Here is a 12,908-nt window from a genome sequence, read left to right on the forward strand (position 1 = left end):
GTCAAGTTTTGTTGTATTTGGCATTGTTTTGGGAAACTGGCCATCCATTTCAATCCAGCACAATGACAGTCCATGTCCAGGTGAAAAGACTTTTTTTTTTACAACACTGACAAGACAAACAGCTACCTCCTAGGTAGCAAGGCTGTTGTGAGGTTGCCTCCCTGAGTATTCCAGGTAACTACACTAGCTCGTGACAGGGTTCTTGCAAAGCTGTACGTTCAGGCAGTAGCAATCTAATTGACAGTAAGAGATGCACAAATGCCTGAGGTGGAAGAATTAGAAAAGGGTAGTAAAATACTATTTTGCACCTCTGTATTCTGAAGTGTTCATAGGCATTCTGGTGTTCCAACAAGAAAGCATCCCACTATCTAGGTGTATTCTGCTTTGTGGATCCCATCTGAGGTGGATATACTGCAACTTCTGACACCTTAAAGGAAAACTCCTAAGCTCTCTCAAGTTCAGAAAATAGCTTTCAAGGTGATCTTTGAAAGGTGCTCCATGGCACCACAGAGAAATTCGTATCAGATGTATACAAGACAAACAGTAACTAGTCTTGTACCTTAATACAGGCAGAGGGGAGCACACTGCACGGAACTAAGGGATGATGCATGGACACCACAAAACCTATGCACTAGAAGATAGCTATTTCAGTGAAATCTTGGGCTGAGATTTGAGATTTTTTCCGATTTGTACATCAGTCTAGCAGCAACACTTAACTACAGCAGTACATAAGTGTTAACCTATGAAAGCCTTAAGGTGTTTCAAGTTCTCCAAGATTTTTAACATCTTAATGTATTTCTTCCTCTCTGGGACACCCTTATCTCAATTTTATTTTTCTTTCTGATGCCATCTAAATACCTGCAAAGCCTCTTAAGGCCACACCCCACCCTCTCCTCAAGTCTGCTGTATCACAGTCTTTAAGCCTGCCTCTGAAGGCTGTAAAACAAATGAAATTATGGTTAAATCATACCTAAAAGATTCTTTCCATCAACCATTTAAAACTACACTCACCACATTAAAAACAAATGACACCACTTGAGACAATTTTGTTAAGATTACGGATCAAGCTATTTTTTGTGTAACAAATATTTCAAGTAATGCCGCTGCATTGAAATAGCAAGAACAAATATGGAATATATTTATATGGCAAGACACTTGCCTTTCAAGACATCACATTTACAACATACAGTCATGAGGCTGAGCTCCCCTAAAAAGGTCATCTAAAAACTTGTTTAACAACCATTCCAATGCAAGAGACATCCATGAATTCATGAAGATAGCAAAGCTGTGAATCTGTTTCAGCAGCATAACCAAATAGAAGGCCAAATCTGAGCCCACAACCTCCTGGCTTTTTTTGTAACTTTTCCTAACCCTAACCAAAACAACTGTCATTAAAGACACATTGTTCACTACCATCACTCCTTATCTCTCATCAGAGATGCATCCTTAACTGACTGCCACTAAATGCATGACTCCAAGACAGCATCTTTAATAACTGATCTTGGAATAACTCACCTTTTGTGGATTCAGGACTTTAATGACCTGTGTGATGGTCCCCGAGTTAAATGCAGGGATGACACTGCTGCTGGGAGACAGGAGCTGCAGCTGGAATGTCTGAACAAAGAGCAAAGAGAAAACAATTTGATGCTTAAGTGAGAACAAAGTGATTTGTTTGCACTGACAGAAACCAAGGAAAACTAAGAGTTCAGTTTCTGGCTCTGAACAATCAGTTCAACTCCCTATCTGTAAAGAACAAAATATTCACTGGCCCACCTGCTTTCCACATAAGTAAAATCCAGATAGCCCAAAAACTAGTGGGTGGGGGCTTACTGTAGCGTACCAAGATCAGCAGTGATGTACTGTTTCAAGTGTCACATGCAGAGGAACAGTTAAGTCTGCTCAGCATACCTGTAACTTTGGGAGGCCTGTTCTTTCCCTGATTTCTCCCTATGGCAGGCATGAAACCAATCTGAATTAGAGCATTACTAATTCCTAGAAGTGAAATTCCCTTAAGTTAATTTATCTTCCCAAACTTGAAGAACATTCCAATCGCATCCTACTTGAATGGTCTGCACTCCGTTATAAACTAGGCAATATCTGTCTCCCCTGTTTTGTGCTGCAGCTAAGTGCAAGGGGAGACAATTCAGTGTTTAAAGGAAGATCATCACTAATCACCATGTAGGGACTCATTTACACTTTTATAAGCAACTAATAGCTTAAAAGATTTTTTCACATATTCATAGTGGCAAAGAGCATGGTATATTTCTTGGAAACTAAGAATAAAGGGAAAGATTAGTGTTTACCTTGCAAGTTTCTGTCTACATGAAAGCACCATTCAGGAATTATTTGCAGCTGGCCCTCAACCTATCACTTAGTTGCCCTACGTGGCTCTACCTTTGGTACTGCAGCTTGGAAAACAAAATCTGTCATATCCAGCTCTGTGCTGTTGGAGGCCTGTATCGTGATTACAGTGACACTAGGGTTGGTGTTTGACCTCTCAAAGGTGAAGTCAATCTTCAGCCCATTCTTGTTGTACGCAGTAATGGAGGGGATTCCTGTAGAAAACAAAAAAGCAGCAGACCTATGGAATCTGGAGATTAATTCTCAACACCATAGAACACATTTACTTGACCCCAGACGAACTCTTCTAAGATTAAACACACTCCCTCTTTCTCCTCCAGTGTCTGTGCCACACTTCCAAATTCCCGCCCCCCCCCCCCCCCCCCCCCCCCTTTTTTTTTTTTTGACTATCCCTTGTTTCCTGTTTTGGTTGGGTGCTGTGGCACTTCAGGCTAAAGAATTTACACATCCCTAACCTGCAGCAATATCATTGAAGAGAGGCTGTGATGAAAGTCCATCAAGCAGGAACGGAGGCTGTGCTATCTGGGGCACAGGGGCAGATACTGGAGAACCTACAAGAAATGGTGAAGTATTATTACTTAGCTGTCAGGAAACAAAGAGTAATTACTCCTTCTCTGAAGATCAACTGCTGTGCATCATATTTCTTTACATGAAGCTCTACAAGTCATCTGTGTTGTCATCCTCCCCTTCTTGGCTTTCATTAACATGGATTGGCTCCTCTTGAGCTAGCAGGCATTCAAATGGAATGAATTCCACACATCTCCCAGTCCTCTCTGGAAAGGCCCACAGCATTCCCAGGGTGAAGCATGAAAATACTCAAGTCTCACCAGCTAATCATGCAGAGTCAACCCGTGACTTTATTTCCTGACTCCCACCTGTATGCTAACATGGATCTTGGGAAGAGTTAAGTGTGAAGTCTAGGATGATAGAAAGTCAAGAACCAGCCAGCCCTCATGTCGCCCCAGGACTGAGAACGCAGATTTTTAAGAGATGCAGCCTGCTCACCTGTTAGGTTGAGGTCTCCCAGGAGGTCAAGGAGCTCTCCACCAGCAGAGGCTGGCTTGCTTGTAGGTGCAGTGGGGATTACAGGTGTTATATCACTTCCCCCCAACAAGTCCAATAAATCATTTGCCTAATGAGAGAGTGGATGGAATAGGCACATATTCAACTTCCTGTTAGTCTCCCTTGCAAATGTAATGGATTTTACTTGCTCTCAGACTGAAGATCAACAGAGCTGCAGGCCAGTCAGAAAGGTTCTTAATTTGGCTATGGTCCCATGCCCCACGTGAAAGCTAGTTTCCATGCTCTTGAGACCATAAAGGCAGCGAAGGATAGAGTTCACGCACACTGAGACAGGCTGGGGGATATATGTCTTTACCCCACCCTGCTCTTGCACTCCCCACAGTGACCTCTTCCGCACTCCTGTTCTTGACACTAGAGCCATCAGAGCAGAGAGATGATGCAATCACCACCAGGCCAGAACCAGCAAAGAGGCAGAGAGGGGGAGGGAGATGTTCTCATTTTACTGTTGACAGTGGCTGGTAGTGTGGCCTGACAGGCAGAGGAAGCTTACCCTAGATCAGTTTCCATTACCTGGCTAGCAGGCTGCAATCCAGAAGGTGGAGGTTTGGTTTCCAGTACTGCTGGCTCTGTCTCTCCGTTGGTCTGTACAATCTCAGTAGGGCCGTTGGTGGTGACTTTCTCCATTACTGGCATTCTCTCAAGCAGGGCTGGCCTGAAAGAAGCTGACATAGTCACACTGTGCCATCTTCCTGGATCCCGGTCCAAATACACAGACATTCAGGAGATTATATACACAGGGCAACCTGCCTTTTCCTTTTAGTTCCAATGCAAGAAAACTGTAAGACTGCATGACAGCTTCAGGCAGTCAGAAGTAATCCCTAGCATTCTGTGCCAGTGTAAATACATCACCTGAAATCTGAAAGCCAAGCAAGCCTTCCCGCCTCCTGTTTTCCCCTAGTACTTAACACAGTTTCCACCATGGGGCTAGGATAACAAACCCAAGACAAAGATTAAGTAATTTAGCAATGGTGGATTAACTGCAGGCATGGGACACTTGACTGCTCTGTTCCACATGCAGCTGAGTCAGAGTCAGCTCATTTGACTTCTCTTTAAAGAACAGTTAACCCCTTAGAACAGGTGATGATGTTGAAAAAGCAAATCACCAGGCTTTCATTTAACCAAATGAAGTTGAGCCCTTGAGAGTATCTTCCTGAAATGATGCAGAGACTGAAGAGGCATGGGATCTAGAATACTGACATCAAACCAAAAAACCTGTATGGGGGGGAACTAGTCTGTAATACAAGAAAGGACATTAGCCTTGCATATCAAGCCACAAAGTGCTGCACGTAACAGGGGTAAGCCACACTGTCTACACATCTTCTGGGCTGCAAAAGTGTTCTAGTGCCAATAAATCCAGCAATGGGCCACATTTTTGACCATGAACAAAGTCTTAATGAGCAGAAACTATTAAATATTGACCTTTACACTGTAATGAACAGCAGGATATACTGGGGGTGGGGGTGGGGGATGGGCATGGAATACAGATGCTCTCTTGTAAAACCAAATGAAGTTCACATATATTTTTCTGAAGGGCAATGCTACCAAAACTATGAATAGCACACACTGCCAATCTGATCAAAAGCCAACTGACTGCCAGACACCACCATCTACAATGGTCAACTCAGATCCAAAGCCTCTCATGCTAGATTTTTCTCGACTCATTCATAAGGCTTCATGCAAAGCCCTAGGCAGCTCATGCACCCTAGCTCATTAAAATGACTTTTCCAAGAACAACTTGAGTTGCTGCATGGATCCCATGGGAGGAGAGAAAAAGAGGAAATCCCAAGGAAGTTGTGTCCTACACATAGCGAATAGAATGGTACTGTTGGAAAAAAATGATTGTGAAGAGCCTTTGAAACAAGCTTTGGAGGCCCCTAGAAACACAGTCAGTATTTAGTTCAGTGGCACCCACTTTCTCTGTCCTCTTATCTAGACTCTAAAATGGATGTGCCTTCATCCAATGGAATCTTAAGGAAAGTTTTCAAGGGTGGATGACGTTAATCCCCAGAAAATGTCCTCCAATCTTAGAATCCTCGCTGAACAGAAGAATCTACAGTGCTCCTACATACCAGCAATTAACTATTGCATGTGGCAGATTAAGGACTATTCTGCAAAGAATTACAGATTTAGTTATTTCCACAAAACAGGGTTTTAACTTTCTCAAAGAAACAATCACTTGAGCAAAGCAACGATGAATGGGGACCTCTCAATGATAAGGTGTAAGGAGGTTAACATGCTCATGAATTGTAAAACATGGATGCCGAGCGGTAGAGTGAAACAGAATGTCTTTTCATGAAGAATTTGAGATTTTAAACAGATACTACAAGAAGACAGAGTAAATTGAAAAGATGTTCTAAAAATTTAAAAGCATTAACAGTTGGAATAATTACCTCAAGTTCAGAGCACAGCTTAGAAGGACAGGTCAATGGATCCCCGCATGCTTATTTCATAGACATTTTAAAATCAATTTGAACCGAATGACTACGGTAATGTCATGCTAAAAGCTACCTGTGCTTACTCAGCTAGCAAATTTAAGATTCAACACCTACAAGCTGGTCAAGTTCAAGCTCAAAGCAGGGCAAATGTTTTGGCTGAGAGTCTGACCACAGAACAATCTCTCAGGATATGTTAAGTTCTTAAAACCCTATAGATCAGGGAGGGATTGTAGTTCCTCTGTAGGATTACAGATTCTATCACCAGACAAAGTTCTCAAAGCACAAAGTGTGGTACACAGGAGATGAAAGTAGATGATAATGATCCTCTTCAAACACCAAAACTCGTCAGCACTTACCTCATGTGATCATATTTCTTGAAAAGTGCATTATATTCCACTGCCCTCTGCTGTAGCTCCACATCGATGCTGCTGCCGTAAATGGAAACTACCTTCTTAATGCGACTGTGTGTGGGCAGAGGGAAACAGAAGCAAACAAAAAAAACCACACTATGAAATTAGCAGCAATAAGCAAGGAATTAGCATGTGTCATCCAGAAGACACTATCTGGCCTCTGCTCATCAGGTGTCCTGTTTAACTTATTTAAAACAATAGTCACTGGCTGTTTTCCCGGAGTATATATGCAACACCCATTTCTGAACTGTCCCTTCACAACAGCAGCAGCAGGTGATTAATATACCACCACAAAGCATATCATAAGAAAGCTCAGCCACCCACACTGAGAAGCCATTGGTAGCAAACAAGGCCATTTTTCTCTCCATCAGCAAAAAAAGGAACTGGAAAGAACAGCTTATTGAAGTAAAGATTTATACTTCTTCCCCATAAAGGAGTTTCCAAACAAAAGCAACGTGGATGAAATGCCTACACAGTAGAGGACATCCACAGAGAAAATTGTACAAATCATTGGAAGTCTTCCACCCTGCAAGCAAAGGAAGACTGTAAAAGACACAAATAACAAAAGAAAACCAACAAATTACTCTTGTAAACCATGGAAGCAGAACACGTCCAAGGAATACAAATGATGCCAGTATATTTGCAACAAAGCCCTGTGCAGTACAACATCAATGAGAACTCACTTGACAGTGCAGGTGAACCTTGTGGAAAGCTTCATGATGGCAGTAAGAGCGTAGCCTCGTGTAACAGATGCAGACATATTAGATATCAGGACGCTCTCTAAAATATCAAGAACTTCATCCTCTGTTGCCTGAAAGTGCAGAAGCATTAGGGTGAGACAGAGAGAAGCTCTGCAGCAAGCCTTCCAGAGCATACTGTAAAAACCTGTCTCTTGCTTAATGGCCACGTTGTACCTCCTCCACAACTTTGTGAGCCTGTAGCATTGTGTTCAGAGTGTATGAGACAGGTGCATCTAGGTGGAGATCTTAAGGTATTAGTTTTAAAACACAGTTCCTGTTCCACACACTGAAGGGCAGGTTTATCACCAAAATACACAGCTAAGACCTTAGCAGATACCCTGCAAGCTAGGTCAGCACTGAAACCACACCACTCTGCCAATGGTAGTTGTGTTCTGCACAGCAAAAGTTCATGCAGCCCAATGGGAAGGAGGCTTCTGTCCAGGGTCCGTCACCACCATGGACATCAATGCTAAGTAACTGTTGCAAGTATTCCTCTCACACAGCCAGCATCAAGCAGCTCCAGCCTCAGCCAGGTACACAGTTGTTCATTTTTCCCAAGCCATACCTGTATTGGTTCCTCTTCTTCACACTGACCAGACACCAGAAGATCTCCATACTCTCCTATGCACCAAGAGGCCACTTGCACCAGGGGCTGCTGTTAGACGAAAAATCAGACGTCTCAGAAATAAATACAAAATTTAACCATCACCATTTCCCAGACCAAGCTTAGCCCTCCTTCCAGCCAAAGTAGTTCTTCACAGCAAAAGAAACAGGAATATTTGATTCAGTCAAGAATCCCATAAGAGAATTAGAGAAAATAAAAAGAACATGAACTTACGGAAGACATGCCTCCTCTGCAATCTGTTCCTTGGAGCTAGACAGTGTGATGTTGGCTTACCTTGAGACACTTACTAAACATGCTAATTGCAGTACAACAAGGAAACTGAAGCTGGTCACATTTGGTATTACCTGGGAGTAATCACCAAGGATGGCTTTGTAGAGTCTCTGAACAGTGTAGGCATGCATCTCCACACTATTAGTTATTAGCTGAATCAGATTGGGAACAGCATCATCACGAACATAACTTCCTGCCTGCAAGAACAACTGTTGTTAGGTTTCACTATCCAACTTCTCAGTAACACCCAGCATCTGCTGATATCCTTTACAAAGCCACCCAATGTGCATGGAAATAAAAAAATCAACCTCTCCATCCCCAAGCACTTTACGGTTGATTCTGAGCAGGCTCAGATGAGTAGTAGTACAGGACAGTACATTTTCCTAATGAACTCAACCATACTCAGAGAAATCCATATTATAAATATGCCAAAATTGTCAGGAGCATAAGAGCATGGACACAAGAATCCCATGCTACAGAAGGAACAAAAAGCAACCCAGAAAACTTCTGTTAGATGGAAGGCTTTAAGTCAAAGTCACCCTGGGGGCAGAATGCAGCTCATTCAAACATTTGCTCAAAGCCAGCCTCTATGCCAAACAAGCACAGGACCCAGGAACTTGTCTGCATATCACTCTTTGGTTAAAGCATAGGAACAGGGAGCTCAGAGGGAAAAATCCCACTTTAAGGCCAAGGAAGTATGTGGGGCAATACACAATCACACAGCTTTGGCACTGAAGGGAAAATGTATACTGTTCATAACTGTTCTGTTTAGGCACTCTGGCACTGAGAGCAGAGCATGCAAAAAGAAAGAAATTAATGAGCCCAATTAGGTCAACTAAGTGAGAATCTAGCAGCCAAAAGAAGGAAGTTAACTTTATTGAAGGAAGTTCCTTCATTGAAGTCACTTGAGAGCAGTTCTCACAGCTAACCTTCTAATGGAAATCAGTTCTCAGTTCAGAATAATCTACTTTTCTTTGTTTCAGGGTAGGAAAACAGCACACAAGCCAGACTCACTTCTTGATGAACTTCTCAAATTTGAACACCCATACTGATAAAATAAATCTCTTCCCACCCCTTTGCCTCAGGGAACACACTGCCTACCCAAGTTATCAAGATCACTTCCCTCTTGTTTGCCAAAACAATACTCCAGTTCCATCTCAGCTGTGATGTTTATAAAGAAAGTCATGTAGGTAAAGAGTAGTAATTAAACCCAAGGAAGAGGAACTAGAAAGGTTTGACACCGTTTCATTAAAAAGCTTTGATAAACTCAACTTGGAATAATTCCAATAATTTTTTTCACCCCCTTTCTCTTTGCAAGTCACTTCAGGCTGTATTCACTCCCCCCTGAAAGCACTATATATTAGAATCACAAACAGCAAAGAGCTGTCCTAACTTAGAAGCTAATATGATTATGGCAGTAGAAAGCACTCTGCTACATGCTGTATTCTTGCATGATTTCAGAAACACACATTTCTAAAAAAACTCAGTCATATTTACAGAGTTTACATATTTCTGACTGTCTGCCTTGGGTCACTACCATGTAAGTACACTTTCTCTGTATATTGCAGCATTTGTTATCTGCCAGCCTTTATAGCCATCTCCAACTTGATGATGAGTAACTTCCTACAGATATAATTTTTTTTTTTATGTAGTCAGACACAGGAGAGGCAATTTCACTTACCGTTGTTAAGACTCTCATAATTGTGTCTATGTGCCAGCGTTTGGAAGGAGCGTATCTGACAAAATTAAGAAAACAAGTTAGCGAGGTAACTGCTAGCCTTCAACACCAGCAAGAAATTCATCATCATCACAACATCCCCATTCAGTTATTTTCTGGCCTACTGCTGGGGGGACACACACGGGGATGAGACTGACACCAACACACACAGCCCCCACCCCCAAAAAAACCAACCACACCCACAGAACAGAACACCAGATGCTTCAGATTCTTTGACTTTTTTGTATTAGTGCCAACATTAGAAAGCTGAATGAATACACAAGTCTGTATAATACAGCACAGCCATCCCTTGCATATACAATACTTCAGAGTCAGGCTGCTGATTACAATGGCTCAACAGTAATGAGATCATCTCACCTGGGCAACTAACCAGAGAGACTGTGTGCATGGAGGGGAGATGGGGCCAACGTGTCAGCACAATAGCTGTTCCAAAGCGCAGCAGATATAAATATATTAGACTGGTTTGGCGATATAAAGACTATCCATATGCGACACTAGTGCGTCCTGTTCCTCAGAGTGTGTTAAAAGCTGATAAACCACAGGAAGTATCAACAAATGGAGAAGCGATGATCAACATTCTCTCTAGGGGGGGGGTGAGGCGTGGAAGAACAACACACAAAATGCTCACAATTCCAAGGATGTACAAACAATTAGTAGCAAGTAAATTGACCCCATACTTTTCAGCTGCAAGAAATATTCCAGATGCACAGTCTGCCTTGAACTCTGGTTCACATGAATCTAGGAAATACAGCAACTCCTTCATCATTCCACGGACATTGTTCCCATTAACAAGAGCAAAACTCAGTTCCATTGCACGCCTAGGGCAAGAGACAGAAAACCAATAAAGTGTTTTCACCTAGTGAAGTCAAAAAACCCCAACCAAGTCCAGCTACTCAAATGCACTTATCTTTTAATTAAGAAGAGAGCAATATTTATGAATCCTGTGATAACGATCTTCCACATTATATGTAGCAGTATTTTTTTGTTCATGGGTGGACAATAAATACCCCCCACCAAAAGAACTAAGGGGGAGTGGGGGTGCAGGGTGCTCTAGAAACACCTATCCAGATGTTCTAAAGGCTAGAAATATCTTTCAGCAGCCAGAGTCCATCAGCATTAATGTCTGACTGTCCAAATATTTGCAGCCGCACGCTGGTCATTTCTGACACATAACTGCAGCAAGTAATTCATGCTACATACAACACACTTTTTGCAGCTTCAGGGATCCAGAAGAGACCTGTTTCAATCTCCAAGTATTAGAGATTCTAATACAGTAGAGATTTAAAATATTAACTGATAAGCTTTATTGTATCCTGTCAAATACACTACATAAGATTTCTAGAACCCCAAACTACCCTGGTGCTCTTTTCAGAACCCATTCACCCACACAAGCTGACTGTACCGGCTCTTTGCTACTCCTTGCTGTACACATTGAGAGGTCAAGAGGCTAGTCCTTAGCCCTTCTACTCGAAGCTTCTGTAGTTGACTAGCACAGATCTCCCATTCTTTCAACATTTTTTGAACAAAGACTACCATCTTCAAATGTGATTGACTTCTGTGCAACGTTGGCAATTAGTTACGTTAAAATGTATTAAAACAGCCTCACTAAACAACCCTGACTATTCTTTAAAATGGAGCATTTTGTGTAATCCAGAATCCAAACCTCCGAGCTGTGTCCTTTTCATACTATCAGGAACTTTATTTGCTGCTTGTCACTGAGACGGTCTACTAGAAGACGAGAAAGATTAGAAAGATCTTCATAGCACACCAAAAACTTCCTCCATTTCAGTTACCTTTTGAAATCACATGGAACTACTTCACATGTACAGTGATTTTGTGCTGCTTGTTGTGCAACACATTACATCTGAAATTATGTCAAAAGGCCCAAAGTCTATTTTACAGTACGTGTTTTCTTCAGCTAGATCAGACTTCAATGTATGTTTAACTCCAGTAATTTTCACTAAAATTAAATGTTGAGGCACCTGGAGGAACCTGTTCTGTAATCAACAACCCTCAATGTACTCAGCCATTCCTTGCCAAAGCAGCCTACACACCACCACTGCCAGTTCACCCCGACTGAGGGTCCCACAGTGAGCACAACAGCCTAATCTCGCTAATATGACAGGTCAAGGTATAGCCCATGAAACGGAAGAATGAGCTACGTTTTCTAGGCTAGAAAAGTCATGGAAAAGGGCGTGAAATCGCCCCTAGAAGGCAGATTTAGCAATAAAGCAAAACAATAGTGCTCACTTTAAGCTGGCCCAGGGGCACATACATACACCCACCACCCTCCTCACAAGCTACAAACCATGATAACTAGTACCCTTATCAGCTGAAGATGGGGTAAGTTATAACAAGGTAAGTATACCGGAAGGTGTACTTAGCACACTAAGATGTAGCTACAACAGCAAAGCATCCAGCTTACACTTGAAAGATGTCTGCCACACACCAGATCATCTTGAAAGCCCAACTCTATAGCCCAATCACAAAACCGAAGGTTAGTTAAAAATCCACTTCATTAAACTAAAACATTCCTCCAACTTAGTATTGGCGATAGAAAAGACCCACTGGCACGATACAGTCCTGTACCGCAAGGGAAAGATGAAATAGCAATGAAAAGCTCCAAGCAACAAAGAGCAAAGATATGCCCTTGTACCTCTTGCATCAAGGTTTAGTGAAAACAATCAAGCAAAACGACCTTAAGCTTCCCCCCCACGAAATCCAAGCAAGCTACTCCCAAGCAGCTGTCCCTTAGCAAACCTGTCTCTGTTGCAAAAGAGTGGGATGACTTGTCAGTAGAGGTGAAAAGCTGGGCGATAGATTCATTTCACAGACAACAAACTAAGTTTGCCCTTAATTGTCCTCCAAGAACACTCGACCCAACCCGCATGAAATGAATTAAGAGCAACTTAAAGGAGGTACAGCTCCTTTAACAAAGAATACAACCTCCCCTAGCACGTAACTCGGCCACTCTTCACTGATACTGTGGGCCCTCACGCAGCCAAAGAGTATGTCAAAGCTCCACCCCAAAAATCCGAGAACAACATGACTCCCTTATAACACAGCAGGCCAATCTATCACAATAGAAGAGTTAATGCTAAAATTAGTAACTAGGGGATCCGCCTCCTGTCAGGCATAAGCTTACATCCAAACATTACTAAAAGGCTTCTACTAATACCTGAACTCCAGCAAGACCTAGCATTTAAATCAGCCCTGTTAACCCAACTCAGGCAAGCCTGCCAGGAA

General features: G+C 42.3%; 1 protein-coding gene across 4 annotated transcripts in view; it reads right to left on the reverse strand.

The window, feature by feature from the left end:
- Positions 1–12,908, reverse strand: part of AP1G1 (adaptor related protein complex 1 subunit gamma 1) — a 52,194-nt gene that overhangs the window by 4,779 nt on the left and 34,507 nt on the right. For 3 of the 4 annotated variants that reach the window (XM_040614891.1, XM_040614889.1, XM_040614890.1), the window contains 11 exons: positions 10,340–10,480; positions 9,606–9,660; positions 7,999–8,121; positions 7,595–7,684; positions 6,973–7,100; positions 6,236–6,340; positions 3,955–4,096; positions 3,367–3,493; positions 2,817–2,912; positions 2,395–2,555; positions 1,516–1,614 (listed from right to left, as the gene is read on the reverse strand). In XM_040614891.1, the coding sequence (XP_040470825.1) occupies positions 1,516–1,614; positions 2,395–2,555; positions 2,817–2,912; positions 3,367–3,493; positions 3,955–4,096; positions 6,236–6,340; positions 6,973–7,100; positions 7,595–7,684; positions 7,999–8,121; positions 9,606–9,660; positions 10,340–10,480 (1,267 nt within the window). Of the gene's footprint in view, positions 1–487; positions 937–1,515; positions 1,615–2,394; positions 2,556–2,816; positions 2,913–3,366; positions 3,494–3,954; positions 4,097–6,235; positions 6,341–6,972; positions 7,101–7,594; positions 7,685–7,998; positions 8,122–9,605; positions 9,661–10,339; positions 10,481–12,908 lie in introns of those variants that run through there. The other variant, XM_040614893.1, reaches the window with a different exon arrangement.

Source organism: Falco naumanni, chromosome 15 (genome assembly GCF_017639655.2).
Source record: "Falco naumanni isolate bFalNau1 chromosome 15, bFalNau1.pat, whole genome shotgun sequence".
In the NCBI taxonomy this organism is placed as follows: domain Eukaryota; kingdom Metazoa; phylum Chordata; class Aves; order Falconiformes; family Falconidae; genus Falco; species Falco naumanni.